Consider the following 25,561-nt stretch of genomic DNA (forward strand, 5'->3'; position numbering starts at 1 on the left):
TCATCTCATCTTATCCACCTCTATTCCGTGATCACCTATATTGTTGCCCTTCCAACATTAAATAGGCTTTAGTTGCTTGTCATCTCCTCAGCTATAACTCTTTCCATTTGCACTTAATAAAACAGGCTATACCGCCCTTCTTCATAACATGTCTTTTCTCTAGTGATTCCATTTTTTGTTCAAAATAATATACATAATCTCTAACTAGTGTCACCTAACAACATCCATAATCTAAGTGGCAATATGAACTCTCACAGAATTTGCTTCTATGCTGCAATCTTCATTTTTACTAGGGCAAAACCCTAAAAGAATGTCATAGCCACGTCTGTTTCTCACCTAGAAAGGTTACAGACCTGTAGTGTCACTCAAAGTATCAGTTTAGATTGACCAACTAAAAGGCACATTAAAAGGCTTTAGCAAAATAAGTCTAAAAAACATCAAGCTTCACATGGAAGAAACATACATCAAAAAGATTTTCACCTATGTAAATCATGTGCCTAAGTAGCAATGAGCAATATGTATATAACATACCATAGAATTACATGCATACTAAAATAAACAAATAATGTCAAACAGGATGACAAAATAGCTGCTAAAAAATAATTAAAAATAAATGAAACTTAAAACAAATAAAAAGTATAAGATTTCAGATCAAATTCTAAAGCCAGGAAAAAAGAGCAACATACTTCTTTCCTTTTGTCCCTTTTCCTTTTAACCTCGTGAAATGGACCTGCAATGGATAAATAAGATGTATAAATTAAATAAGGTGACACAAAAAGGATTCATTTGCACAATAGAGTAATACTTATTCATCAATTACCTAACAAAATGGCATTTTCACAAGAATCATCATATTCACTAGAAATGTTGTAACATTGGGGCGTAGCATGGATGCCAACTGCCAAGTCCACAAGTACAGCCTTCAAAAGGCATGATGTCGGGGCACTTCCCCACATGAATACCTAGAAATACGAATGGACTTATCTAAGTTCCGACATTCAGATTTTCTTTCATTTTCATTCAATATAATTAAGTTTCACTTTTAGTAGTTTTCTTAGTTTAGCCAGTTCCAATACTACCACAAAGTTCTAGCTAAAATAAATAACAAAATAGAAAGACTTCAAAATAAATAACAAAATTTAAATATGTTAAAATATATAAAAGATAAATATGATCAAAAAAGTAAAGAAAATTTATTAGAATAAGAGAATATTCTATAATAGTGATTCATGCAGAAGTATAGACTGTTTTTGGCTCAAATTTTCAGCAAGTTATTTTTAAAAAAAAAAGAATTTATATTTCACATCATTTTTAAGTATATGGATTACTATTGTTTAATTCTACTTTAGCACATGAGATGCAAAATACCCATCGAAGTACGAGCCTATTAGGCATATAATATAGTTTATAAGAAAAATATAATAATCCATAATTATAATACAAAGCATAAAAAATTTTCACTTGAAATTCATGAAAGCGCAAGGTTCTAGCCTTCAGCAACGTTGGGCTGAGATGTCAATGGCTAGATCTCCCCCGCGGCCTCAAATTGGCATTGTGCTATTCAGGTAGTGATGGGTTATTTCACAAATGGGCCAAAATAGGTCGCATGAAAAAAGTCACATTATCTTCTAGCTTCCACAAGAAAAAAAGCTCCAATCAGATTCCACCTTTCAAAAGCAGCCCATTTCAATAGAAATCATCGATTTTCCACACCTTATTATACCCCAGAAGCCACAAATAAGACATACAGTTAAAAGATGATTGATTCTACATGTAACTAGCAGGAGAAGCTCCTATTTGGTCTCTGGAATCAATATTATTGACCTAGAAAATTTACCAGAGGGAGGACTAAAAAATATATTTAAAACTTCTTCTGACTTGGAAATTGACACCCTATAAAGGGATTTGAGCTCCAATATCCAGGCTCAAACTTTTTTGAACCTAGTCAGGAATGTCAAATCTATCACAGAACTCCTTCTCTTCCCCCTAAAAGATCGGTCAAAATCCCAAAATTCCCTTAAATACTGAAAACAATTTATCTTTTCTTAAAGTTCTTGCAAATGTTTCCAATCTTGTCAAAACTCGCAAAATTTAAGATCAATTTAACTTTTGAACTCAAAAATGCACAAAATACAAAAGTAACTTATATGGCCCAAATTCATTAAATATGGACTTGTATTGATTTTGGCCATCACTATGAAAGACACCTTTGATTTGTTTTAGTTCCATGTGAATTCAAAAAATTTTATTTTGGTTTTGATTTCAGAATTTCAGCTGAAACTAAAAACCACCGCAATTATATTACAAAAAGTTCGACTTCTGGACTAAATTAACTGATTGGTGGTATCTCTTATCAGAAAACATACATTTCATGTCATATTACATTAGTTAAAAGAAGAAATGGATCCAACACTTCACTGAAAGGGTCAACTGCTATGATTTTGATAATTTTAACCCTTGATGATTTCATAGTCAATGCACCATAACTCACATTAAAGTGTCTTTTAATGGTAAACTCCAAAATACTGAGCCAAGTTCCACGTAGCTCCATACTTTAAAGGTATACCACTCCATTTTTAGTTGCCCAGGGCATACCGCATCCTCTGGAAATCCTACAAGGTGAAGTTCGGGGTGGCAATCGTGTCGGTTCAGGTCATATACAGGTCTAGTCAGATGCCAGTCGGGTCAAAAAATCTCAAACCTAAACCTGACCTATTTATTAAACATGCCAGGATTTGAAACATGAACCTCTCATGTTTAATAAATAGGTAACCCGACCTAACCAGCTTAACCTGTTTAATAAACAGGTCATACTGGTTAATCTGTATAACCTATTTAACTTCTAGATACTTGTATAAGAATGACCACTAAACTAGTTAACTTGTTCACGTGGATAAGAATGACTCTTCACAGCCATCTAAAATTAGTAGTAGTAAAGGCTAAACTTCCAGGTTTCAGGTGTCAACTTCATGCATTAAACTTCAGCAGTATTCTTAATTCCTTATCAATCCCACTACAAAATTTCCCCGAATCTTCTCAAGAGGAGAAAATGCATTGCTTTGATGCTTGTGTCATTAAACAAAACATACATGTTTCAAAATACTCAAAAATCAAAATCATGGAAGGAAAATAGTACAAATTTGTGGATTTGTGGATCCTGGCATTAGCTTTCAATTGTGCTCCTATTCCATCCTAGTAGCAAGGAGAAGAAGCATGGAATTGATAAAAGTAAAACCACCAAAAATTAAGGGATCACTTCTTTTCCTCTTAAGAAAAACATTTCTTAGGAAGAAAAGAAACAAGAGATAGAGAGAAAAACAAAGGAAAGAAGTACAACATGCTTGGGAGCAAGGGACTTCTCAGGGTCATTGGTGCAAAGAAGGATGTTCTGTTGGCTTGAGGACCTCTTCTTCTTTCCTAATGAAAAGAGAGAAGCCCTCTCTCCTCCGCGATGCCAGAACAAGGGCTTCGAAAGCCCTCTCTCCACACTTCCTCCACCTCTCTCGCTCTCCATCGCCATCTCCCTCTCTCCACCTCCCTTATTCTCCCTCTCCCTCCCTCCCTCTCTCTCTCTCTCTTTTCTTCTCTTTCCTTCTCCCTCTCCCCCCTGCCAATTTCTTGATGTGAAGGTCGGAACTGTCTCGGTCGACCTTCGATACAGCTCGGTACACTCTGAACTAGATGGTTCGAGATGGTACCACCGACCTTGTACGAAGTCTTATTAAAGAACAATGTTCTTCAACCAGGTTTAGATCTAAGATTTCCTCCATTTTCGATGGTAAAAGTAGCTAGCAACAGCAATTAAAGTAAAAAAAAAGAGGCAAAAGAAGAGTAGCAAGAACAAAGATATGAGAGGGATGAAGCTAGGGCAATCAAGTATAATCCTAAGAAGTAGGGAACATGCAGATCGATAATCTGTGATTTAGCGATCCCAACATCAATGCCTTGTTTGGATAATGTAGTAGATAAGAGAAGAAGAAAAGAGAAACAAGACAAGAGAAGAGAAGAAGACAAGAGAGCTTTGGACACAAAAGCAGAGAGAAGAAAGGAAGAGGAGAGAATCATGAACACTAGAGCAAAAAAGACATCCGAAAGAGTAAAGTGGTGGCTCAGAGTAAAACAACTTCTCCCCATTTCTCTTCTCCTCTCTCCTCACTTTACCTTCCTCTCTTCTCTCCCAACTAAATTTTTTAACCAAACAAGAAAAACTGGCATTTTGTTCTCTTCTCCCCTAACCCCGACGCATACTCTCTTTCACTTCTCTCCAATTCTCAATCCAAACTAAGGAATGCTGAACCGGCCCGTACCAACCGATTCAGCCCGTACTGAATCGGTCTAGTCTCTAGTCAATCCGGTTACCGGTTCGACGTTAAAAAACAGTACCGGCCCGTAGCAGTCTGAAGCGGCCCCCGTACCGGCTAGGCTAAATATTTTTGGGGCTTTTGGAGGCCGAAGCAGTGGTACCGGTTTGGTACCGGTTTGAACCGGTCGGAACCCGTCCGGCCGACCAGTATGCCTACCGGTACCGGTTCGGCGATCTTTGGTCCAAACAAGGTGCAAGTGCCTATTTTGAGGTTAAGATATTGAAATATTGAGTTAGACGAAGAGTCAGGCTAGGGCGCGTTTGGTTTGCTAGGATTGGGTCTAATCTAATCGGTTTGGCTCTAATTAGGTCAAGTCATGCCACTCCAGATGAGTCATGTTGAATAGGATTGCTTCAAGTTGGCCAAGTCAATAAAGGAACGCACTTGAATACATACTTTAACCATCTATGACTACACCTTACATTATCTAAGAACAATTGTACAAAAGGCAGAAATCGTAGAAGTCATCAATTCGAGCACACAAGATTACCAGGCATGGCTACTGGACTTTAAAAAAAAAGAAATAATAATGTCCCTCCTTCCAAATCTTATCTTCAAAATGCGACATATCTTCAAAGTGTGGCTAAATTTGATCTTTCTAATTTTCACAGCCTAATTATTTATTTGGTGCCTCAGGATTCGTTGGTTGAAAAAGAAACCAATGGAGAAAGGAAAAGCAAAAGGAAAGCTTTTCCCTTGGAAAAAGGAAATCCATTTTTCAAAATTTTTACGATACTGGAGATTGAAAATGAAAACTAAAAGACCCCCACTTTTCCAAGAGGGCCTTCGGTTTCACATTTCTTTTTTCCAGAGATTTTTTGCAGAAAAAAAAAAAGAAGGTACAATTTTCTCAAAATAATTTTCTTAAATTTTATTTTTCTGCCCAACCAACAACCAAAAAGATGGAAAACCGGATTTTCCAAAGAAAAATAATTCCTCTTGCAACCACTGTCCCGTACTTCTTCCTGCCCCCAGCATACTCACTGACGACTCCGACTATAAGTTTTAAGTTAGTTGGAAAGCCAACTTACATAGGTTATCTGTTGAATTAGTAATACAGCATTTTCATGTTAATTTAAACAAACTAGTGCCACCAGCATGCGCCATTTTTATGAGCAAAAGGCATTAATCAGACAAGTCATAAAAGCAAGCAAACGGCGTGCACAGTCATTGTATAATATTAACCGCATACCCGCAGCATCAAAGCTTCAGCGCATGGTCTTGAACACATTGACCACATAAAAATCACAACTTTAGCCATGGTTAACAACGTTGCACCAAATATATGCTTGCACTGGTTAAATTTTGATCATTTAAAACGCTCCAAGTGTCATCAGACTATTTCAGCACTAGAAAAAGTTAAGAACTACCAGTGAACAAAAAATTACAGTCAAATTATCAAAATCTAACACTAACTACGATCTTTCAAGAAGCAAATCCAAACAATGGGGGGAAAACAAGCAATGCCAAGAAAACTGAGAGCCAGAAACCAAAGAACCGACCCTGGTTGAGCAATTTCTGGGCCGTCTCGTTGGGATCCATGTTGGTCTCCTGGAGCATGGCATAAATATCGGAGTCGGAGTGGTCGCCGACGATCTCCTTGATGGACTGGATGGTCTTTCTAATCCGAACGGAGACTATCTGACTCCCGCCGTCCAGCCTCGAACCCAGGACCATCTCTCTCGCGATCCGGCGGGGCGGCGCTCAAGCGGCCGGCGGCGGCGAAACCCTAGCACCTCGGCGATCGAAAAAAGGACATCCAAGGAGAATTACAGAGGAGAAGAAGGAGATGAGGGGAAGGAGATGGGGAGAGAAGACGAGAGAATGGGCGCGGGAGAGAGGTTTTGGGGAGAGAAGCGAGGGTTTGAGTTTGACAGCGAGAATTAGGAGATTTCGACCCCAGGAGAGAGGGGGCGGTATTTTGGGAATGGGAGATATTTTTGGAGCGGTATTTTGGGAATGGGAGGTCTTTTTTGAGGGGGTGTATTTTGGGAAAGGAAGAATGACGAGAATGCCCCCATGGGAAAGTCGGTAGGTGCGGGAGTCGTTGGCTGCCGCCGTTAGGGTCACAAAAGCGGCATATTCTGTATTTCTGTGTTAGATTTTGCCGTCTGTGACGCCGTCGTGTAACGGGCGAAGTGCAGGGCCGCAGGGTCCGTAACGGGCCTTGATTAAACTTTTAAAAATTTTGCAACTTTTGTTCTGTTTTGGTTTGCGGTCGCTGCTGGTTACCACCATTTATACGTGGATAATGGTGACTTTGCATGTATTTTGTAAGAAGAAAATTGATAATATATTTTTATAATTCAGTAAACATATTTGCGTGTTTTGTGAATGAATATATTTGGTAATAAATAAATAAAATATATTAGTTGCAATGTCTTTGTCAAAGTGGTAACAAATTGGTATTAACTACGTATAGCATGGTCTTCATATGATGTACTTTCTACATTGATGGGATGATAAATGAATCTATAAATCTATAAAAAAAATTAAATATAATAGTGGCAAAAAGAAAAACTTTGAGCTGGAAGAAGGAAAAAAAAACTATGTCGAGCAAAATCTAGATTAGATATAGTTCTCCTCCCACCAAAAATAAAAGAGAGGGAGGGAGGGAGGTAATTTTTAAATAAGATACTCAAACAATTTGGAATAATTGTAAGGTAGATACACATCTTGTGGTGTTGCCATGATAAGAGCCAATAAACAATGGTCCTAGAGAAAGCAAAGAAAATTTAATACCATCGAACAAGATGTTTGAAAACAAAGTTGAAGGGATAAAATATTGTATGAGGAATAAATGTTTCTACTTTCTAGCATGCAATTAAACAAATAAAACTGCAACTGATTTGCATGAATGTGCAGCAGGGTATTCGCCATGCATCCACATATTTCTTCCTTTCTACGATAGTCTCTCACTTAACTTCTCATATATTGGATGATACATTAATATAAAAAGCCTTCATAGAAAGGAATAAATTGTATCAAGGCCTTTCGTATAAAATTTGAGATATAAATGAACTTGCATGACAGAAGCATTCAAGATGACACGCAGAGAGATTTGCCAAACTAGCATGAGAGGAAAGATTACATGCCTGTTGCCTAGGTGGAGGGCCACCCTCCAAGCAAAAGCTTTTGGATGCTAGGCTCTTCTTTAGGGTTCTAACTTTATTATTTTTTCAACATAGTTCATGAATGATACAGAATTCAGACATAGAGGGGGCGCAGCCCTTAGCCTATTTATTTTCATTGTTAATTTGTTACAAAAGAATTTGCCATACTTCCAGGGATGTTAAGTTCGAAGGATTCCAAACAGATGATAATGGGAAGAAAGCAGAAAGAATGACTCCTGGGGCATAGAGGAAATGACGCATTCAGCAGAGGAATATCAACATCTTCACTCATTCATGATACAAAGCCTTCCATCTACATCAACAACAAGCACCCTCATTCAAGTTTCCCCCAAGAATTCCTCCACACAATGTTCTCGGCATGTAGGAAAAACATAAATAGCAAAAGAAACATAAGAAACAAGGCTACAGTAAACCATCAAAAAACGCATTTTTTTGCCCCAAGAAAGTATGCTTGTGCTTTCTATCCAAGCTTCCCACCAGGAGCATAGGTTAATGCACGACCAGAAGCCATCGGGCATTCGAAGAAGGAAAACGGATACCGCTCAATGTCAGGGCTCAGTGTTTGCATATAGCTCGTAAATGAAGTGATGAAGAAAGAAGCTTGAGCCTTCACCGAAAGCAGCAGATGTGGTCAAATGGACGCAAAGACCATTCTAATGCAGCTACTGCTGCTGCTGCTTTAACACATCGCTTTCTCCCTCGTCATAGATACTGTTCATGAATCCTAGCTCGGTTCTCCTCCCACCACACCATTGCATGCAACTCACCAAATCTCTCCCGGCTGCAACAATTTATACCATCCAAACCCAGAATCAGAGGCCGAAACAAGGCACAATGAAAAATAACAGTGTGTAACTAAGAGTGTCGAGATCTGGTATTCAGTGGCTAAAAACAAACCAGCAAGACCCAGTCAGCAAGGCAAGCTCAGTCGAGTCCATGTGATTTTTTAGGTTTGGCATAAAATCTCATGGGTAGAGATGCCAGTGGGCCAGGTCACAGCATAGCTTATTGCAGAATGAATAGGTCCAAACCAAATTCATTCCACTTCTCCAAATAGGAGGTTCTGGGTTAAAATTTGTTGTTGTTGATTTCAAAGTATTTGACCCAGATAATTCTAATAAGTGGTATATTGTAAAAAGAAAAAAAAGAAAAAAAGGAAATTTCCAGATCTCAGAGTCATGACTGTTTTTAAGGTGTATAGGTCCCACCATAGTAAATAGGCTCTACTAGTCCTTCCCCTCCTCATTTGTCTCTGGTGCTTGCTTCAATACTTCAATTATAGCCTGCTCATTTGTTTACAGTTTAGAACAGGGAAAGGAGGGAGTACCTGAACCGTACACGGCGGAGCTCTCTAATGCCACCAGGAAGCACCCGGATGGTAATATAAACCCCAGGCTCATCCTCCTCCACCCACTCCCTCTCCTGGTCGCTGGCATTGCTCACCGACACCGATAGCTCCCCCGATCGGTCCGCCTCCTCTGGAGCTGAGCTTGTTTGCACCGATGCATCCAATGTTGATGTCTCCATCTTTGCTCCACTGATGCTTGACAGCTTCGGTGTTGATGTCAGACCCCCTGAATCATGATAGTACTGCCCATGATGGTGATGGTGGTGGCTGGAATGGTGCTTGAGTGAGTCTGATGATGAGTAACCTATCGCTCCACCACCAACACCACCTGTCCATGGCCAGTGGAAGTTGCGGGGAACCCGCTCTTTGCTCAACGGTGGCGTCATCTCCTTCGTGCTCTAAAAAAAGAAATACTAAGCCACAAGTTAACCAAGGTCTAAAGGAGTTTGGACAAAAACTAAGAAGGGATGGTTTGTCAGGAAGGATTTTATACAAGCCTCACCACATCTTCGGACCTAGGAGGGGTGGGGAGGGGAACATCCTGGCAATCGAACCTCTGGACGTTGTAGAGCTCCATGACCTTGTCATGGTTCTCAGCCCACCAACATTGAGCTTGCCACTTGTTAAACATCTCCCGGCTGCCACTCAACCAAAACCAGCATTAGAATTCATGTGTTTCCAGTGTTCAGTAACACAGTTAAAAAGAATTCTACAGATTATTTAAAATTGCTTGAAATATTCTCGATTCCATGGCCAGAAGAATCTTTGAAACACTTTTCGTAAATGACTTAATCAAACAAACATATTTGATAATTCACTAATTTATTCAAAAATTGTTCGCAACTAGTTTGATAGATACCACATGTTAACAATGTCATGCATTGCTGTTGGTGGTAACATTGTTGCTGTCCAATGTTTAAATTCTTACCTCTAGCCCAGTTGCTCCCTATGTAAAATTCTATTCATATGTAACTAGAAAAAGGGGAAAAACTATTGTATGTAACTACAAGGTAATTTAGATTATATTCATCTTGTTTTTCAGAAAATTGTTTTTATTTGACCAACGATAATTTAGTACAAGCAAAAGACCTTCATTCTATTATACCCAAAAAAAGACCAATCTAGAGGATATGCTGGGTCATTTCTTGTCATCTAAATTGGGAGAGTTAGAACCCAGTTACTTCTGGATCCTCTCTAGCTCTTCTCAGCCATCACTGTACATTATAGTGGCATCTCACCAATCATAATGGTGGGACCGCACATCAAGGATAGTAGGTTCAACCATTTTGACATACCTAAGGTAGTAATCGTGTTAGATAAGAACTGGATCTATCGTTAAACCCTCAGGCCCTCTTTGCATATGGGATTAATAGATTATTCTGATGTTGCTTTCCGATTATGTCCGCCCTTTCCCTTTTTTAGTAATTCCAGGTTTGATGAAATTATTGGAGACCAGTGGTCCAATCCCCTATTTAGGCGTGTCTGGCAGTTATTCTGAGGATAGGACTGGAGAAGTAGCTATTCTGAGGTCTATCCTGCATTCCAACTATGACCTAAAGTCGATGAGGTAATATGATTCTATCTTTAATTCCCAAATTCTTCCTTATCAAGTTGGATATGGATTTGGATATGTTACCCAATCCACAGGTTCTGGTGCTGCATTCGGTAATAGCTTATGGACTCAGATCTAACCAGATGCAAACTAGTCATACGGAACTTGGATCCAATGTTTTGTACCAATTATGATGATAAGGTGGAGTTATCCAATATTTCTAGTAGCATTTATCCTAATTCATCATTTTCTTACAATCATATCTTGAATTGAGAAAATGAATATGAAATGAATCATAAATCTAAAATCCTTGTGATTTTTAAATCAAAATAAGAAATAGCAAACACCATTAAAGTTGAACAATAAGTCTGTCTTCATGAGAAGATGCCCCAGATTTCTCAGAGACCAGCAAATAAACCAGCTGTTACTTTACTTTCTCTCCCTGAGATGAGGCAACAAAGACAGGAGAAAGCATATTAAAGTTGAGGATATAGAATGCACAGTTTCACAGTATACAAATTTCAAAAAGAGAAGCAAGACCCTAGCTGATTGTTAATTACTTTAGACCTACCGAGAAAGATTCACTAACATGCTCAAAATTAGTTGGCCATAAGGCCTATTTTGATGCTGGAAGATCAGCTGCCCGATATTTCTCTCCTCTGGAAGTAGTTGTCATTTAGGGCTCGTTTGGTTCGCGGGAAGTATTTTCCCTTCTAGGAATATGATTCCTGGGAATCAGATTCCTAGGAAGAGGATACCTAGGAAAGCACTTTTGGCATGTTTGGTTAACCATGGGAAAGTGACAAATTTCCAAAGTGCTTATGTTTGGTTGACCATCCACTTTCCTAGGAAAGTTATGTATAATTCCTATTATGCCCTTAATAAAAATTAGGTCTTTAATGCCTCTTTAATGCTTCTTTAATGCTGAAGGGTCTTTTTGGGAAAAAATAAAAAAGGAGTGATTCCCACCTCATGGGAAAGTAACTTTCCCATGTTTCTCATGGGAAAGACTTTCCCATGAAATGTGGGAATCATATTCCCATGGGAATACAACTTTCCCATCTCTCTCCTTTGAAAACTCCAACCAAACAAGAGGCATTTCATTACTTTTCCGTTGACCACACTTTCCCCCCTCCCTTTCCTGCGAACCAAACGAGCCCTTAGGGTTGAAGAAGATGATGGAGTTTGGCAGGTCACCAATCTAACAGCCTAAAGTATTAAGAATCGTCAGGTAGTCAAGCTACCCAGCTCGATTTCCCGAAAATTATGTTTATGTGGAAGATATGGGGCCATGCAACAAATTATATATGTAATTAATATGACATGACACATTACCAACCTGCCTAGCATTGATAAACATATGCTCTTCACTTCTCCCTCATGTAGCTATAGGTGACGAGAAGCACGAATGACAAGGATCGCTACTTGATCAAATATTTTATTATCTGTGCAGTATGATAAACATAAACATAATGATATTTTTAACCAGCACATTTCTCAACTCTCTTCCTGGAGTATAAGGACTACAAGAGCAGTCTATTCATTAATTGAGAACATATACATAAAAGTGTGGACCACTGAAGGAGAAGATATGAGAGGAGTGCAACAGATAATCCTGGTATGATGCGAGGAAGGCTTTGATCACACTTCATCTAAAATAGAAGGCTTTCACATCCAAGTCAGCTTCACGAGCTGTCCACCACAGTATGTCTTACTTCATAAAGCGTAGGACAGGTCGGATACACATGAGGAAGTTTGAATTTTAGCATATGATTTAGTCAAAGATATTTTCTTATTTATATGTTTTCATAAAGAAACGAGTTATACAAATTTTCTTTTTCTCACCCTCGAGAAAGATTTAAATTAAGAAGCATGCATCTCAAAAAATGCAAATGTTTACATCCTATAGGCAAGTGATAGTTGCAAGAGGTAAATTGACATTTTTGCCAAAAGAAAGACAATAAATTTGCATTTAAAAATTAAAAAAAAAATCAAATGGAACTTCTATAAAAGTTTAGAAATAAATTGAAACAGGATTAGTGGGAAATCTAGTAAGGAGACTGGTTTCATTCTCTCTTCATTGGGGTGAAGAAACCAACAAATTTAGATTCTCATATTCTTAATCGAAATAAAATTAAGTAGTTTGCTTATTTATAAGCTATGATCATTTTATAGCTAAACTCTATAGGAAAGACTTTGGACCCTTGAAGCCTAGCTTAGATCGACAAGGCATCATGATCTATGAGATTGTTGCACCAGGCAGCTGGCAGCTGCAGCCTAAACCTTGTCCTATGTAAACACGCCAGATCCGATAACCATGCGGCCCCCACATGTCACAATGCAATTGCAGGCCCAAGTTTTCTAGTGCATCCAGTGATTCTCACAAATAATCTACTCAGTTACAGCATGAAGTTTCATTCCAAATTTTAATTCAGTATTCTTCTGACATATTGACTTATTAACTCAGTGTCTGGCAAGCAGCAAATTTTAAATAAGATACTGAACTCATTCCCATGAAACTTGATATAACTAACAACTCGCCCCAAACTCAGTTGCCCAACATCGATATTAAAAAGGATAACCAAGACACTGCTTCGTTGTTTTTATCTGATTCTTTTATCCCACCAAAGTTGGTAGAAGGTGGGTCTTTTGTCTTCACTCTTTAGAGTCTAGGATGCCTTCGAAGGGTCAAGCCAAGGCCCACAGGACTAATTTAGGATCACCAACGAAGACAAAAGACATTAGGGAAGCCGGAAAAAGAGTAGAGTGATACTCAACCGTTCGTGTTGGGGGAAAAACCCCAAGTCATGCATCCACGGAGGCGCTCAGCCAAAGAGCGCCGACCGGAAAGCTGCTCGGTCAGAGAGCGCCGACCAGAGAGCTGCTCGGCCAAGGAGTGCCGACCAGAGAACTGCTCGGCCAAGGGATGCCGACCAGAGAGAGCGCCAAGAAGAGGCGCCCAGCCAAAATAATCAAAGTAGGGATGCTCGGCCAAGGGATGCCGACCAGGGGGCAAAAAGCGCCGAATAGAGGCGCTCTGCTAGAAGGTGCTCGCCTAAAGAGCGCCGACCAGGAGTACTCAAAGCGGCCCCGCCACAGGGCGCTCCATTGGGCGACCAGCTCGGCTCGGCACCCCTGCCGAGCCGATGCCTTAATGCTTAACCTCCGCCTAAAGTCCAAGTGACTTGACAACTCTTACAGCTTGTAACCTGCCGTTATCTCCAAGCCATCAAGGCATAAGATCTTCGCAGGTATTCGCCACGACCTGCCATTAATGCACGAGACTCCCTCAAGTCTCCGATGCACTCAAGTCATTTAATGAACACGGCCCAAGACGATCTCCGGATCACTGAACCATCAGAGCGTATGGCTCTACCTGACCGCCGGTTCATTCGGTAATAAATGCACTTACCATCCACGGACCCCAGGCCCACCACGGCCGGCGGTTCAACAACTCCAACAGGTCCGATCGACCGTGACAATTCCCTGGTTCCGGTCTGATCCGGTCCCGTTCTCCACTACGCCATTAATGGGCTAAATCGTGCCCAATTATCACAGAACAGGACAAACCTCATGTCACCTCCCAGGTAACCAAATCCTTTTATAAAAGAAAGCCTGGGGGGAAGAGGAGGGGGATTCTCTCCGGACGGACTCTGAGAAATCCCTAACAAAAACTCCCCGGACTCGACCCTCCGGGAGGGGGGGAGAAAGCACAGACACAATTGATGACATCATCCCTTTCATCTTCTTGATCTTATCCAGATATCCTCTGTGTCTTCTCCACATACTCTCCTCCCCGCTCTCTCCACATACTTGCCCCCTCTGACTTAGGCATCGGAGGGCCGGCGCCGGGGAGCCCGGACACTGGCTTTTTTGCAGGACAGGGCAGGACTGGACGCACCACTCCCCTCCTCGGACGCTCCCACGCCCCACGGTGGAGGACGCAGCCGGCAGGCGCACCGCCGTCCGCCCCTGTAGCAGCGGAGCTCCTCCTTCTCCGGCTTCGCGGCGGCCCCCGGTCCAATTTCCAGCAACACTTCGAAACATAACCATATCCCCCATCTCTTGCTTTATTTGCTTTTCTTTAAACTTCACTTTTTTATTATAATAATAAATATGTAATAAATTATTCCTCGAAGAGCATTTCGAGCTGTGAGAGATCACTGATTACAGCAACGCAGCACTGGGTTGCCCGGGGTTCGAGATCGATGCAGAGGGTTTCCAAGTTTAGACAGGCCAACTTGGCTATGTTTCGAATTGAAGTGAAGCACAAAAATAACCCAACGTTGTTCTAGACCAGAACGAATTTGGTCCCCTCTACCTCTCAGTCTCTCCTCAGTTAATCGACTACATCAACCACCGGTGACTACAACGCAAATTTCAACACCACCCAGAACCTATTTTCCGGCCATTTGGAAGCTATGAACTAGAATCACCTCACCGAAGGGTCCCAGATCTCGGTCACACCAAAGACAAGGATATGGCGGCGCCGGGGACCGCAGCGCCGACCCCGACCCCGACCCCCACCCCAGCCGCAACCAAGCGAAGCAACGAGATATTAACCAAAGGTGAACATAACGGCGTACCTGAATCGAATCCTCTTAAGGTCATTCCCTCCCTGGGGTAGACAGAGGAAGGTGATGAGAACCCCGGGCTCGACCTGGGCCACCCACTCCTTGGGTTCGTCTTCCTCCTCCATCAACACCGCCGACGACGCCGTCTCCATCCGCCCGCTCATCGACGGCGTCCCCTCCCCGCTCGACAGCGCCCTCAGCCAGGCCTCCATCTCCCTCCGGTACACCCTCGGCGTCGACCCCGTGCTTTCCACCGCCCGCCGGTACGTGTAGTGGAACCGATCCGACTCCGACGCCCCGTCCGAAACCGCATACCCCCCGCCGCCGCCGCTGCCTCCCCCGCGGTGCCGCCCCGACCTCGCGCACGGCTTGCAGTGCCTGTACGCCCCCGACGCCTTCAGCGCCACATCCTTGATCTGAAACACCACCCCCCCCCCCCCCCCCGGCGAAAAAAAAACAATCAATCCAAAAATCAGCAAAAAAAGAAGAAAAACAAAGAACCCAACAAACCCAAACCCTAGCTCCGCTTCGACCTCTCACCTGGGCAGTGAGGGATTTGATGGCCTGGCGGGTGCTGGGCGTCCCGCCGGCGGGATCGTGGTCGTCGTCGTCGGTGGCGCGTTCGTGGAGGGGCCCGCCGCCGAGCTGCCTCGAACACGCGACGCAGGTCAGCATCCCGGCCGGATCCGGCGGCACCAACAAGCTTCTCCGGCGGATCCAATTTGATCCCGGCGGGAGGAGGCCGGATCTCGGCAACTGGCCGGAGGGGAACGTGATCGAGGTTTGCTTCTTTTATGGCGCGACAGAAGCGACTGCTCGGCCTCGGTGGAGGAGGACTTTAATGGCCTGCACAAATTTCGGCGCTCAGAGATTCTCGGTCGCTTTATATCTCTTGTCGGGAAGGGCGGACACGACAAGGTCGCGAACGAGAGCGTTAATGGCGGACTAGGGCACGAGTTAGAGAGAGAATTTATTATTTTGTTGAAACAGAGAGAGTTTATTTAAAGAGGAGAAAGACAGGTGTGCTGCTTCGCTCTGGAGTTGTCGCATACGGGAAGCGACGCTCCGGAGCGGGGAGGTCAGTGCGCGTCCTACGTTGTACGAGTGGACACGTGACATGAAGTCCCTTTCAAGGGATGACTTGCTTTTGTGGGGTGGAGACGTGGAGTTCCGGAATCGCCATCATGGAGTATGCCAGCTTTGATGTGTGAAAACGATATCAACGGCTGTGTGAAAGCGATCTCATGCACTCATGGCGTACATGTACGTAATTACCTTTTCTTTTTTTTTTGGGAACATGTAGTTGCCATTTATACGGTGTCATCACTATTGAGTGTGGGGCACGAGGGCCATGCACACGTGTATTTACTCGCATGCACACCCGTTATACATTAAATAAATTTTAAATACTAATACAAGATCAAAAAATTTAAATAATCTCTTACAGCTAGATTTTTGAGTAAGATTCTAAATTGTTGCAAATAATATCAGAACATCTCTTGTTCGTAGTCTATATAAACTAGAGAATAGTGTAACACATGCCCATTTGAATTGACTATAATCTCATCATAATGTTTGCGATTGAATTTGAATGAATTTGAACATTTTGCTCGACAAGGATATCAGAGATTAAATGAAGAGAGTATATAAGAGCCATGCGGACATGTATTTAGTCCTGTATTAGCTATATACTATGTAGATTTTAGGTACTTATATAGAACCAAGGAAGCGAATCTAAATAACACCTCCCAGCTATTTTTTTGGGTGAAGTCTTGGGGTTGTTGCATTGTTCGGCCTTAGTCAAAGAAAGTGTGTATGTAGCATGTACCAAATACCATTTTATATAATTCAACAGGGAGTAGAATTGAATTTTTGATGATTTAAAGGTTTGGTGTTTTGGTGTTTGATGCGTCGACCTACTTTTCTCCTCTTCTATTCTCTTGTTTTTTAGTTTTATTCCTGAAATAGGGTGGTAATATGGCTTGGTGGTGGTGATTTTCATTGCAACAATGAAAACATTAGGATGTAGATTGGGTACCGAGGAGGCGGTGACGGATGGGCATTTGCTGGAGAGTTCATCCCAACCTCCTTTTTTATCAAAGTTGGATGGGCTCCACGGATATCAAAGAAGAAGCCAGATTTGCTCCGATCCATCCAACTCTAGGACCAAATAAGTGGAGGTTTCTATTCTTTCTCTATCTTACTTCTAAATCCTATTTTACTAGTGGTATATTAGGAGCTTGTTCTAATATATTAGGTGGTATGTTACATTTGTTAGAATATTTCAAAATTTCAAGTCTGCCCTTCTTTGTCTTTTGTCTTTTGTCTAGTGTATTTTCTTCAGTCCCCTACGCGGGTGCGGGAGGTGGGCTTGAGTCTGACTTCTTTTTGCCATTTAGTTTTTTGAATTTAAATTTTATAATTGTTTTGTCAGGTGGTAAAACGCCGTGTCTTTTAAATAAACGCCTCTTCCTTTTTTTTATAAATCCTATCAGATCCGAGGATTAATATAAGCAAATCTTATCTTCATTCTCTCTCTGTTTTCGGTGTTCCCGAGAGTCTCTCTCTATTTTCTGTGTTCCCGAGAGTCTCTCTCTATTTTCTATGTTCCCGAGAGGATACTTTCTCTCGGTTCTGTCTTCCTGAGCGGTTCTGGGCTGTTCGATAGAGTCACTGATCTGCAAGCGTACGCTTGGAGTGATCCAGTTGTTGTATCCTGGAGGATAGGCCGCCATTACCTGCTATACTGAGATTCATTCTCCGAGGAGCGCGATCTATTCTTAAGGACAGTGAAATCACGTCTCAACTGATAAGTTTTTCCTTACCATCTATTATTTTTGCAACAACATTTAGTGGGCTAACTAGGTCTACTATTGATCTTGCTCGATCCGATTTGTTTATTAAACAGATTAAGTAGATCGGGTTAGGTTATCGATTTATTAAATAAACAAGTTCAGATTTTAGATCCTGATATATTTAATAAACATGTCAAATTTAGATTATATACAATCTGACCTAGTATAGTTGCCACCCCTTAGTGCCATATAATCCAAGAAATATTGAAATGGAAGTTGACGTAGGGGTTAATTGGTTATTTATCTAAAAGGCCTTGGGATTTGTACTATATTTTGGGCTAGTTATATTTAGATCCTAAAAAATTACACTTAGATCTTAAAAATTTAAAAAGTTTCAATTAGTGACCAAAACTTTATTTTTGTTTTAATATGACCCAACAGTTTTTTTTTGGTTGAAACGGGCATTTCATACATCAGGTACGAATACACCCAATAAAATCAGAAAACAAAAGATCCCAAGTGCTTAGGGCAACTCACCCTCCCCAGTCCATAGGGTCTCCTAAATGGCTCGCTACATATGCGGCTACGCAGTCGGCCGCCTCATTTGCTTCACGATATACTTGCATAGCCTGAACTGTAACACCCTCTCTCACCATCGTCCAAATATCGCGGAGCAGGAGATGTACTCCTCCGTCACTGCTCGGTCCCTGTCGGACCCAGCTGACATCATTAACTGAGAGAGAAGAAAAAAAACAAAATACCCTTGTTTCAAAGAGTCCGAGTCATGGCTTTCCCGCAATCTAAAAGCGCTTCGTGGCATGCACAGATCTTAAAGCGCTCCCCTCTCGATTATTCATCCATTTGCATAGATCTCGAAGTGTTCCATCCTTTATTATCCATCCACATGCATAGATCTCAAAGCAGTCTGTTTGTCATCTATTTATCTAAACAAATCTCAAAAAGCTCCAACCTTTATCATCAATCATCTTGCACATATATTAAAGCATTCTATCCTTTGTTGTTCATCTTTCTACACAAATTTTAAAACACTTCGTCCTCTATCATCTATCCATCTACACATATCACAAAGTGGTCCATCTTGTCTCGTCCACCTATGCATATCTCAGAGTACTCTATCCTCTATCATGTATATCTCCAAGCTCTTTGTCCGTTGTCATCCATATGCTTGCACAAATCTCAAAGTGTTTTATCCTCTATCCTTCATCCCTCTACAGAATCTCAAAGCGCTCTATCTTTTATTAATCTACACAGATCTCAAAACACTCCATTCTCTGTCATTCATCCGTCTGAATAGATTTTAAACCTCTCCATCTTCTATCATTCATTCGCTTACACAAGTTTTAAAGTGCTCCATCTTTTGTCACAATCCACCTTCAGAAATCTCAAAACATTCTATTATCTGTCATCCATTCATCTGCATGGATCTCAAAGCATCCCATTATCTACCATTCATCTACCTACAAAAATTTCAAAGCATTCTCTTTCAGTTTATGTCAAAACAAAAATCGCTTGCTAAGTTAGTGAAAAAAATTATTTTAAAATTTTATAAAAAATTAGTTATTAGATAATCCCCACGTGATACTTATCACGTTTTGTAACGTCATGTTAAACATCTCCAAATTTTAAATGCGCATGTTTGCATATTGTGGTTAACATCTGCGTAGAAATCTTATACACACACGTACATCAATTTCTGCATAAAAATTCCTATGCGGATTTTCATCCACATCAAGATTTTATCCTGTAGCTACGTCACGTGGAAATTCGCATAAGATTTTTGTGTGATTCTCGTCCACACCAAAATATTATGCATCATAGATATCTTATGCACCCAAAATAAAATTTTGTATGCAGATTCAATTTTTTGCTCATGCTGCATGTTTATACATGATAGTCCGCATAAAATTTCTCTTCTATTTTCATGCGCCAAAATTTCTATGCAGCCCAAATCTTACAAATCAATTTCCGCATGAACCGTATATGCGGACTACGTCCGCATAGTGCTTTTATGCTCGTGCTTCATCTTCTTAGTCGGGTGTCCCCAAAATATTTCTGTGCGGTTTTCATCCGCATAGCCATATTATGCGGCAGCGTAAAATAAGCAAGCATTATCCGCATATACGTTATTATGCGGTTTTTCACCGCATAAATATTTTATGCTCGTTCTTTGTCTTTTTAGTTGGGTGCCCCATAATATTCTGTGCGGTTTTCATCCGCATAGAAATATTATGCAGCATGCGTGGTAAGCATGAATTTCCGCATATAAGTTATTATGCTGCTTCACCGCATAGATATGTTATGCGCTTGCTTCGTCTTCTTAGTCGGGTGTCCCGATAATAGTTCTGTGCGGTTTTCATCCGCATAGACATATTATGCGCTTGGGTGCGTAAGCATGCATTATCCGCATATACGGTATTATGCGGATTGTTACCGCATAGATATTTTATGCTCGTGCTTCTCTTCTTAAGTGGGTTTCCCCATAATATTTCTGTGCGGTTGGTATCCGCATAGAAGATTATGCGGTACGATAGTTTGCATTTATTTTCGCATATAATGTTCTATGCGGATTTATCTGCATAGATATTTTATTCCCCAGTACTTTTCGCACATGGTTGTCCGCATAGCATTGCTGTGCGATTTTCGTCCGCACAGAAATGTTATGAGCTACGGACATTGAATGCGCACATCGGCGTCTATCTCAGCATAGACTTTATATGCGTATTAAGTCCGCATAATAGCCTACGCTGGAGTGTACGAACGAAGGTCCGCATTGGGAGATTCAGTGCGGACATTCGGATAGTAAATTATAGTTCGAGGAAGGTAACCAGTCTCTCGCCTAACCCTCCCGCGCCGCCCACGTCCCCCCCGCTTCCCCGCCGGGCGTCGTCGGCCCCAATCCCTTGCTCCCATCCTCCTCAAGAAAAATGATCGTGACCCCCCTCTCGATCTCGTCGATGGAAACCCTCGTTCCAAGCGGGGGCGTGGTTCGATCCAAACCCGAAGAAGGAGAAGAAGGGGCCCGGAGATGAGCGATAACACTGGGATCCACATACGCATGGGCAAGCTCGTTTTTGTTCTAAGTTAGGATGGTTGGTTCTTCAAAGTCGTGCATCCACATACGCATTGCCTGGTATTTATGGTTGTGCTGGAAAAAGAAGTTGAACGCTAGAGATAATCTCATATGAAAATGTGGATCATCTCTTCTCAAGCTGTCATTTTTTCTCCAATCTGGAAGAAAATTTGCTTATCCTTTGAAGTTCTTCGCCCGCAATCAACTTTCGAAGACCTGTGCTTGGATTGGAGGTATCAATTCCATCAGCAGCTGCAAGAGGCCTTGCTCAGTTCAAAGATTGCCCGGTCTTGTGTGGTCACAATCTCCTCCCAGAATTTACAAAAATCTGGAATGAAATAAATCGGATGCATAGAGGTTTTCTTTGATGCAACTAAAAAACATGTTTTTATTATGAAAGCTCTTCCTCAAGCTGTTGTTGCATTACTGCTGCTTTTTTGAAGCCATCCAAGGTAAGTTCTGTATGAAGGAGGTGATGCTCTCTTTGCTCTGCAGGGATTCCAACCAAGAGCCTTATCATGAAAAATTTCATTTGTCTCTGTTCCGGATTTGGCTCTGCCACTTTCTATGCTTTTTAACTTTTTCTCATCTTAGTTGATAAACTGGGCAGACCTTGTAGTAGAGCAAAATCCCTTCCTTTGTTATAGTGAAAGATAAGGGACATGTAAAACTTTTTGGAACTGCTCCAAGAACTGATCACCTTTTTGTACTTTCTTTTCTATAAATTACTAAAATACGGGTGGCTCTCTTTTAAGCCTCCCTTATCATTAAAAAAAAAGTAAAAAAAAAGAGAAAAAGATTAACATGGAGCATCATATATGAATAACACATTCTGTATAAAATAGATTCCTGGACCCTTCCCTGATGAGAATTAGGTGCAACTCCAGGTAAGTTAGATGTTATAGTATCTACTCTTTTTTTTCTACTTAAAAATAGTATCTTTGCAGTTATCATTGAAAGGCACTGTATCTGAGTCTTTTCATAATTCTACTTTGGGCTTTGTCATGGCTTGTCAGTACATTGCTGCGCTAGAAAGCGTTTCCCATCATATTCTCCTTCTCTTTTGATGTTCCAGCCCTTCTCCTAAGTCCTAACTAATTCCTGCTCTAAAGCTTGAGAATAGGTTGAGGATACAACTGCATCAACTAAAAATGAATGGTTCTATCAAGTTATATAAATATAAAAAGTATTTAATTAAATGATGAACTACAACCATACTATCATTCATGCATGCATCACAATCATCCAGAAGTTCCATCACAGCCAAAAATATATAGTTTAAGATAATTGTTTTGTTATCTTTTCCAAACAAAAGTCCCAAGGGTTGGTCTTTGTCATCTTATCCGCCACCGCTCATTGCTCTAATCTTCACATTTCTTCAAGTGAAGGGCTATTTCTCATGCTTCAATATATTCCTATTTATAATTGTCTCTTCCTAGTGGAATGGTGCGAAGTTAATTCAGCAAGCTGTATCTACCACGTTCCTTGACAAAAGGAAAATATTCAACATCTCTCTCTCTCTCTCTCTCGGTGCATGTATTTGCGCTCTCAGTGAGTGCATGCATGTATGGCCTGCATCTCTTCTTATTGTTTCTCAACTGACAACGCAGTGTAAAATGACTAATATTGTAGGTGATGAATCTTCCTGATTGCCTTAAGTTTTGTTGGTTATTTGCATATCTTCTTCCCTGGTGTTTTTTTGAATGAAAATTTATTCATGTAGGACTCAAAATTAATGAACAAGATCTAATATGCAAAGTGTAGCTACAAAATGTAGAGATTCTGCTCTTGTTGCAATTGGATGTAGCACATTTGTTCTTTTATTTACTCACAGCGCTATTTGAATTCCCCTTCATTGTGGCTATAACTTACCATTAGAATATGCTAATATCTGGGAGCCATTATGCAATTATTATTGTTATTGTTATTGTTTTATGTCATTTTATTTTCCACCTTCCTGCAATAGATGTTGCTATCTCCAGTGCATCAGCGATTTTTAAAGCTTGCATCTGTCACTCTCACTAAAGTCTTTATTCATCTACTACATTTTAAGTGGGAAGATTCAAGTTAATTCACATGTGGTCTCAGTAATAGCATTATCCATCGCAACAGAGCCCACTGAAACCATTGTTGACCATTATAATGGTTATAATGGCCATTATTCGCCTTGAAAAAGTATTATTTTAAATTTTCATTATTAAAATAGTCTCTGTTATAAGGTTCTAAATGGCAATGTCAGCAAAATAATGGTGTTATTTTTCATATTTTTTTCAGATGGTACAATCTATTTTTGGAGGGAAATTTGATGCAAAAAATTTAAATTTTGAAAAAGTTGATTTTTATTTACAGAAAAGTACAAGTGAAAAATAATGGCCTTGCATTATAATGGATTGTTATAACACTATATAATGCATTATAACAGCCATTATCTCTCCCTGCTATTATGTGTATATAAACACAATGGAACTTCATGGATGTGCCATGCTTAGAACTTGGGAGTTTCAATATATAGTAGAATAGGTAACATAGTGGAGGGGGTCCGAAGCAATTATAAACAGCCATTTTTTCTAAACCTTCGTAACAATTAAGCTTCTCCATGAATTATTTACAGTTTTTATTGCTTTTTTAATTTATTAAGATTTTAGATAGCGAAGAACTTAGGATTCTTTGTCGCACATTTAATGAGGAACAAGAGAACTTGTCTTCTATTGATGATTAGTAGATGTTAATGAATGCTCAAAAATCCATTCTTTCACACCGCATGGAATATAATGTTTTTCCTTTTTTTTTTTTTTACTTCAGAATTCCAGTCTGATTATGCACAAAAGGAAAAGGGAAAACCTCATTACTATTTTCTACATGAATAGGGCCATTGCACCTGGTGTGTTAGATTCTGATTTATTTGGACTTCAGACCCTACGACATGTTATGCGTATGACTCGTACATGGGACTCAACTATGTCAATGATTCCCAAAGGTGGCGATACTATTTGGGTTGGTCTAGATTAGTCACCAGAAGAGGATATGACTGCAACATTAAGAGGCAGAAGAATCATGATTCTCATGTTTATCGTGGTGCTAATGCAGAGGCTGGTTGTCAATTGCATGGTGTCAACTATGGCAGGATCATGCCTTTTGGAAAGGATGCAGCAGAGACACCTTCAGCCAAGATTGAGCGGATAGATTTCCAGGTATTTTTGCTAATTTTTTTATTTACTTTCACATCTTCCAGAGAAGTATCTTTACCATTAAACTGGATGGATTAGTTCATTCATTCTTTGCTGCCATATCTTCTGGTTGCATCTGAACCGGTTACTTCTCTCTCTCTCTCTCTCTCTCTCTCTCTCTCTCTCCTCAGTATGATTGCCATGGAGTTTATTGCTTTTAAATAGCTTAGATGGTCTATACTGCTGATATAGGTTAAGCTAACCGTTACCAACAAGCCTTATCCATTTATATGTGGTTGGCAATATTTATAGGTCAACTCCCAGGTGTAATATTATACAACTTTTTAAATCAAATTTTAATGGATGGGGACAGTAGCGGGTTCCCATGAAGTTTGTTGGTGTAAATAATCACATTTTGAAAATGCCACATTTTCGAAGACTAGTCCAGCTGCAGGCTGTACCCAGTAGTAAGACAATCAAACTCATGTAAATGGCCTATATATACAAGATAGTGGTTTCTCTGGAAGTAAATTTCAATCATTATGTGATACAAAAATATTAATGTCCACACAATCAAGTAACACAGAACATACTCTGATTAGACTGGAATTGCGGAAAAGAAAGAAGATGAGAGAGGAGGATGCAATGTAGTTGCTCAGTTCAAGAAATTTAAGGGTTTTACAGGGTTAAGACTGTCGAATTTAAATGTGGTGTGCATGTGCATGTGCATGCCTTCTCACTTGTGCCCAATAATGTGGAAGGAGTCTTGTTCAATAAAAAGGGCTACTATGTCTTGTAAAAATAGCATCTGTCTTATTTTTGTTTGTTTGAGAAATTGTGATGTGTCCATCAATCTGAATTCAACCCTTTACCTACTTATTTCAGAACTGGATTTATTCTCTGATTCAAGATTCTTTTCATATAAAATCTGGCTTGAAGCTGTTTTCCTACCAAAATCTAACCAGCGCAATCAAACTCTAGTTTCAAAGATTTGATCCAAAAGCAGATCCATAGGAACTTGGCCAACAAAAATTGTGTCCATGCTACTCCCTGAGACGACAAACTTTAAACGACACAGCATACTTAAACAGCATGAAGAATTCTGCAGCAACATGTGCAAATAATATATTATTTTACATAGCCAGGATTGCAAAAATGATTCATTATTGTGTGCAGATGGAGCAAAGGATTGACAGGAAAAGGTTGGTATTGGTGAAGCTAGAATAGTAGAAGTTACAAAAGACAGTGCAAGCTGCAACCAATGCCTGATAAAAGTAACATGAGAAGGGAAAATTTGCATACCTATGATAGGGTCTTCTAATTAACTTCTATACTTGCACAAAATTTGCAAGTGCAAGTCTGGATAGTACTGGCTTTCAATGAAAACATTTTTCTTTCAATGGCTTTCTGACATTTGTTAGATCAAGGAAAATTGCAGTATTACTTTGAATGCAGAAAATCTTATGGAACTATCCATTATCATTTAGCTTTAATGATTAATATGGGCAAATGGCAACAAAGTAACAGACTACTAGA

At 40.3% G+C, this 25,561-nt stretch overlaps 3 protein-coding genes across 11 annotated transcripts in view; 1 reads left to right on the plus strand and 2 right to left on the minus strand.

Annotated features, from left to right (window-relative positions):
* Positions 1-6,325, minus strand: part of LOC103703266 (uncharacterized) — a 24,050-nt gene extending 17,725 nt beyond the window's left edge. Inside the window, exons 1-2 of one of the 2 annotated variants that reach the window (XM_008786049.6) lie at positions 5,867-6,325; positions 687-730 (exon numbers count right to left, since the gene is read on the minus strand). In XM_008786049.6, the coding sequence (XP_008784271.4) occupies positions 687-730; positions 5,867-6,041 (219 nt within the window). In that variant the 5' untranslated portion in view covers positions 6,042-6,325. Of the gene's footprint in view, positions 1-686; positions 731-820; positions 1,063-5,866 lie in introns of those variants that run through there. The other variant, XM_088714369.2, reaches the window with a different exon arrangement.
* Positions 6,326-7,721: 1,396 nt separating this feature from the next.
* Positions 7,722-15,999, minus strand: LOC103703267 (protein Brevis radix-like 1). Its single transcript, XM_008786050.6, has 5 exons — positions 15,513-15,999; positions 14,985-15,388; positions 9,349-9,484; positions 8,826-9,244; positions 7,722-8,279 (listed from the first exon to the last, which is right to left on the minus strand). The coding sequence occupies exons 1-5, from the start codon at positions 15,645-15,647 to the stop codon at positions 8,201-8,203; spliced, it is 1,173 nt and encodes a 390-aa protein (XP_008784272.4). The 5' UTR covers positions 15,648-15,999; the 3' UTR covers positions 7,722-8,200.
* A 4,626-nt stretch (positions 16,000-20,625) lies between these two features.
* The window catches only part of LOC149750956 (phospholipid:diacylglycerol acyltransferase 1-like), a 33,745-nt gene continuing 28,809 nt past the window's right edge, over positions 20,626-25,561 (plus strand). For 4 of the 8 annotated variants that reach the window (XR_016398944.1, XR_016398943.1, XR_016398942.1 and 1 more), the window contains exons 1-2: positions 20,626-21,091; positions 23,661-24,049. Coding sequence is in view for 3 of the 8 variants with exons in the window: in XM_089928344.1 (XP_089784470.1) it covers positions 20,970-21,091; positions 23,726-23,835; positions 23,946-24,049; positions 25,202-25,252 (387 nt within the window). In the remaining 5 variants the exon portion in view is untranslated. Of the gene's footprint in view, positions 21,092-23,660; positions 24,050-25,201; positions 25,428-25,561 lie in introns of those variants that run through there. The other 4 variants (XM_089928346.1, XM_089928345.1, XM_089928344.1 and 1 more) reach the window with 3 other exon arrangements.

This window comes from Phoenix dactylifera, chromosome 18 (genome assembly GCF_051530095.1).
Source record: "Phoenix dactylifera cultivar Ajwa chromosome 18, Ajwa_hap1_PhDact_Kaust_v1.1, whole genome shotgun sequence".
Lineage (NCBI taxonomy): Eukaryota > Viridiplantae > Streptophyta > Magnoliopsida > Arecales > Arecaceae > Phoenix > Phoenix dactylifera.

Coding starts and splice junctions, on each gene's coding strand:
- LOC103703267 (XM_008786050.6), bottom strand. CDS start 15,647: ATGCTGACCTGCGTCGCGTGTTCGAGGCAGCTCGGCGGCGGGCCCCTC. Junction 9,485..14,984: donor CTTAAGAGGATTCGATTCAG/GTACGCCGTTAT, acceptor GTTGAGTGGCAG/CCGGGAGATGTTTAACAAGT. Junction 8,280..8,825: donor CTCCGCCGTGTACGGTTCAG/GTACTCCCTCCT, acceptor AAATTGTTGCAG/CCGGGAGAGATTTGGTGAGT.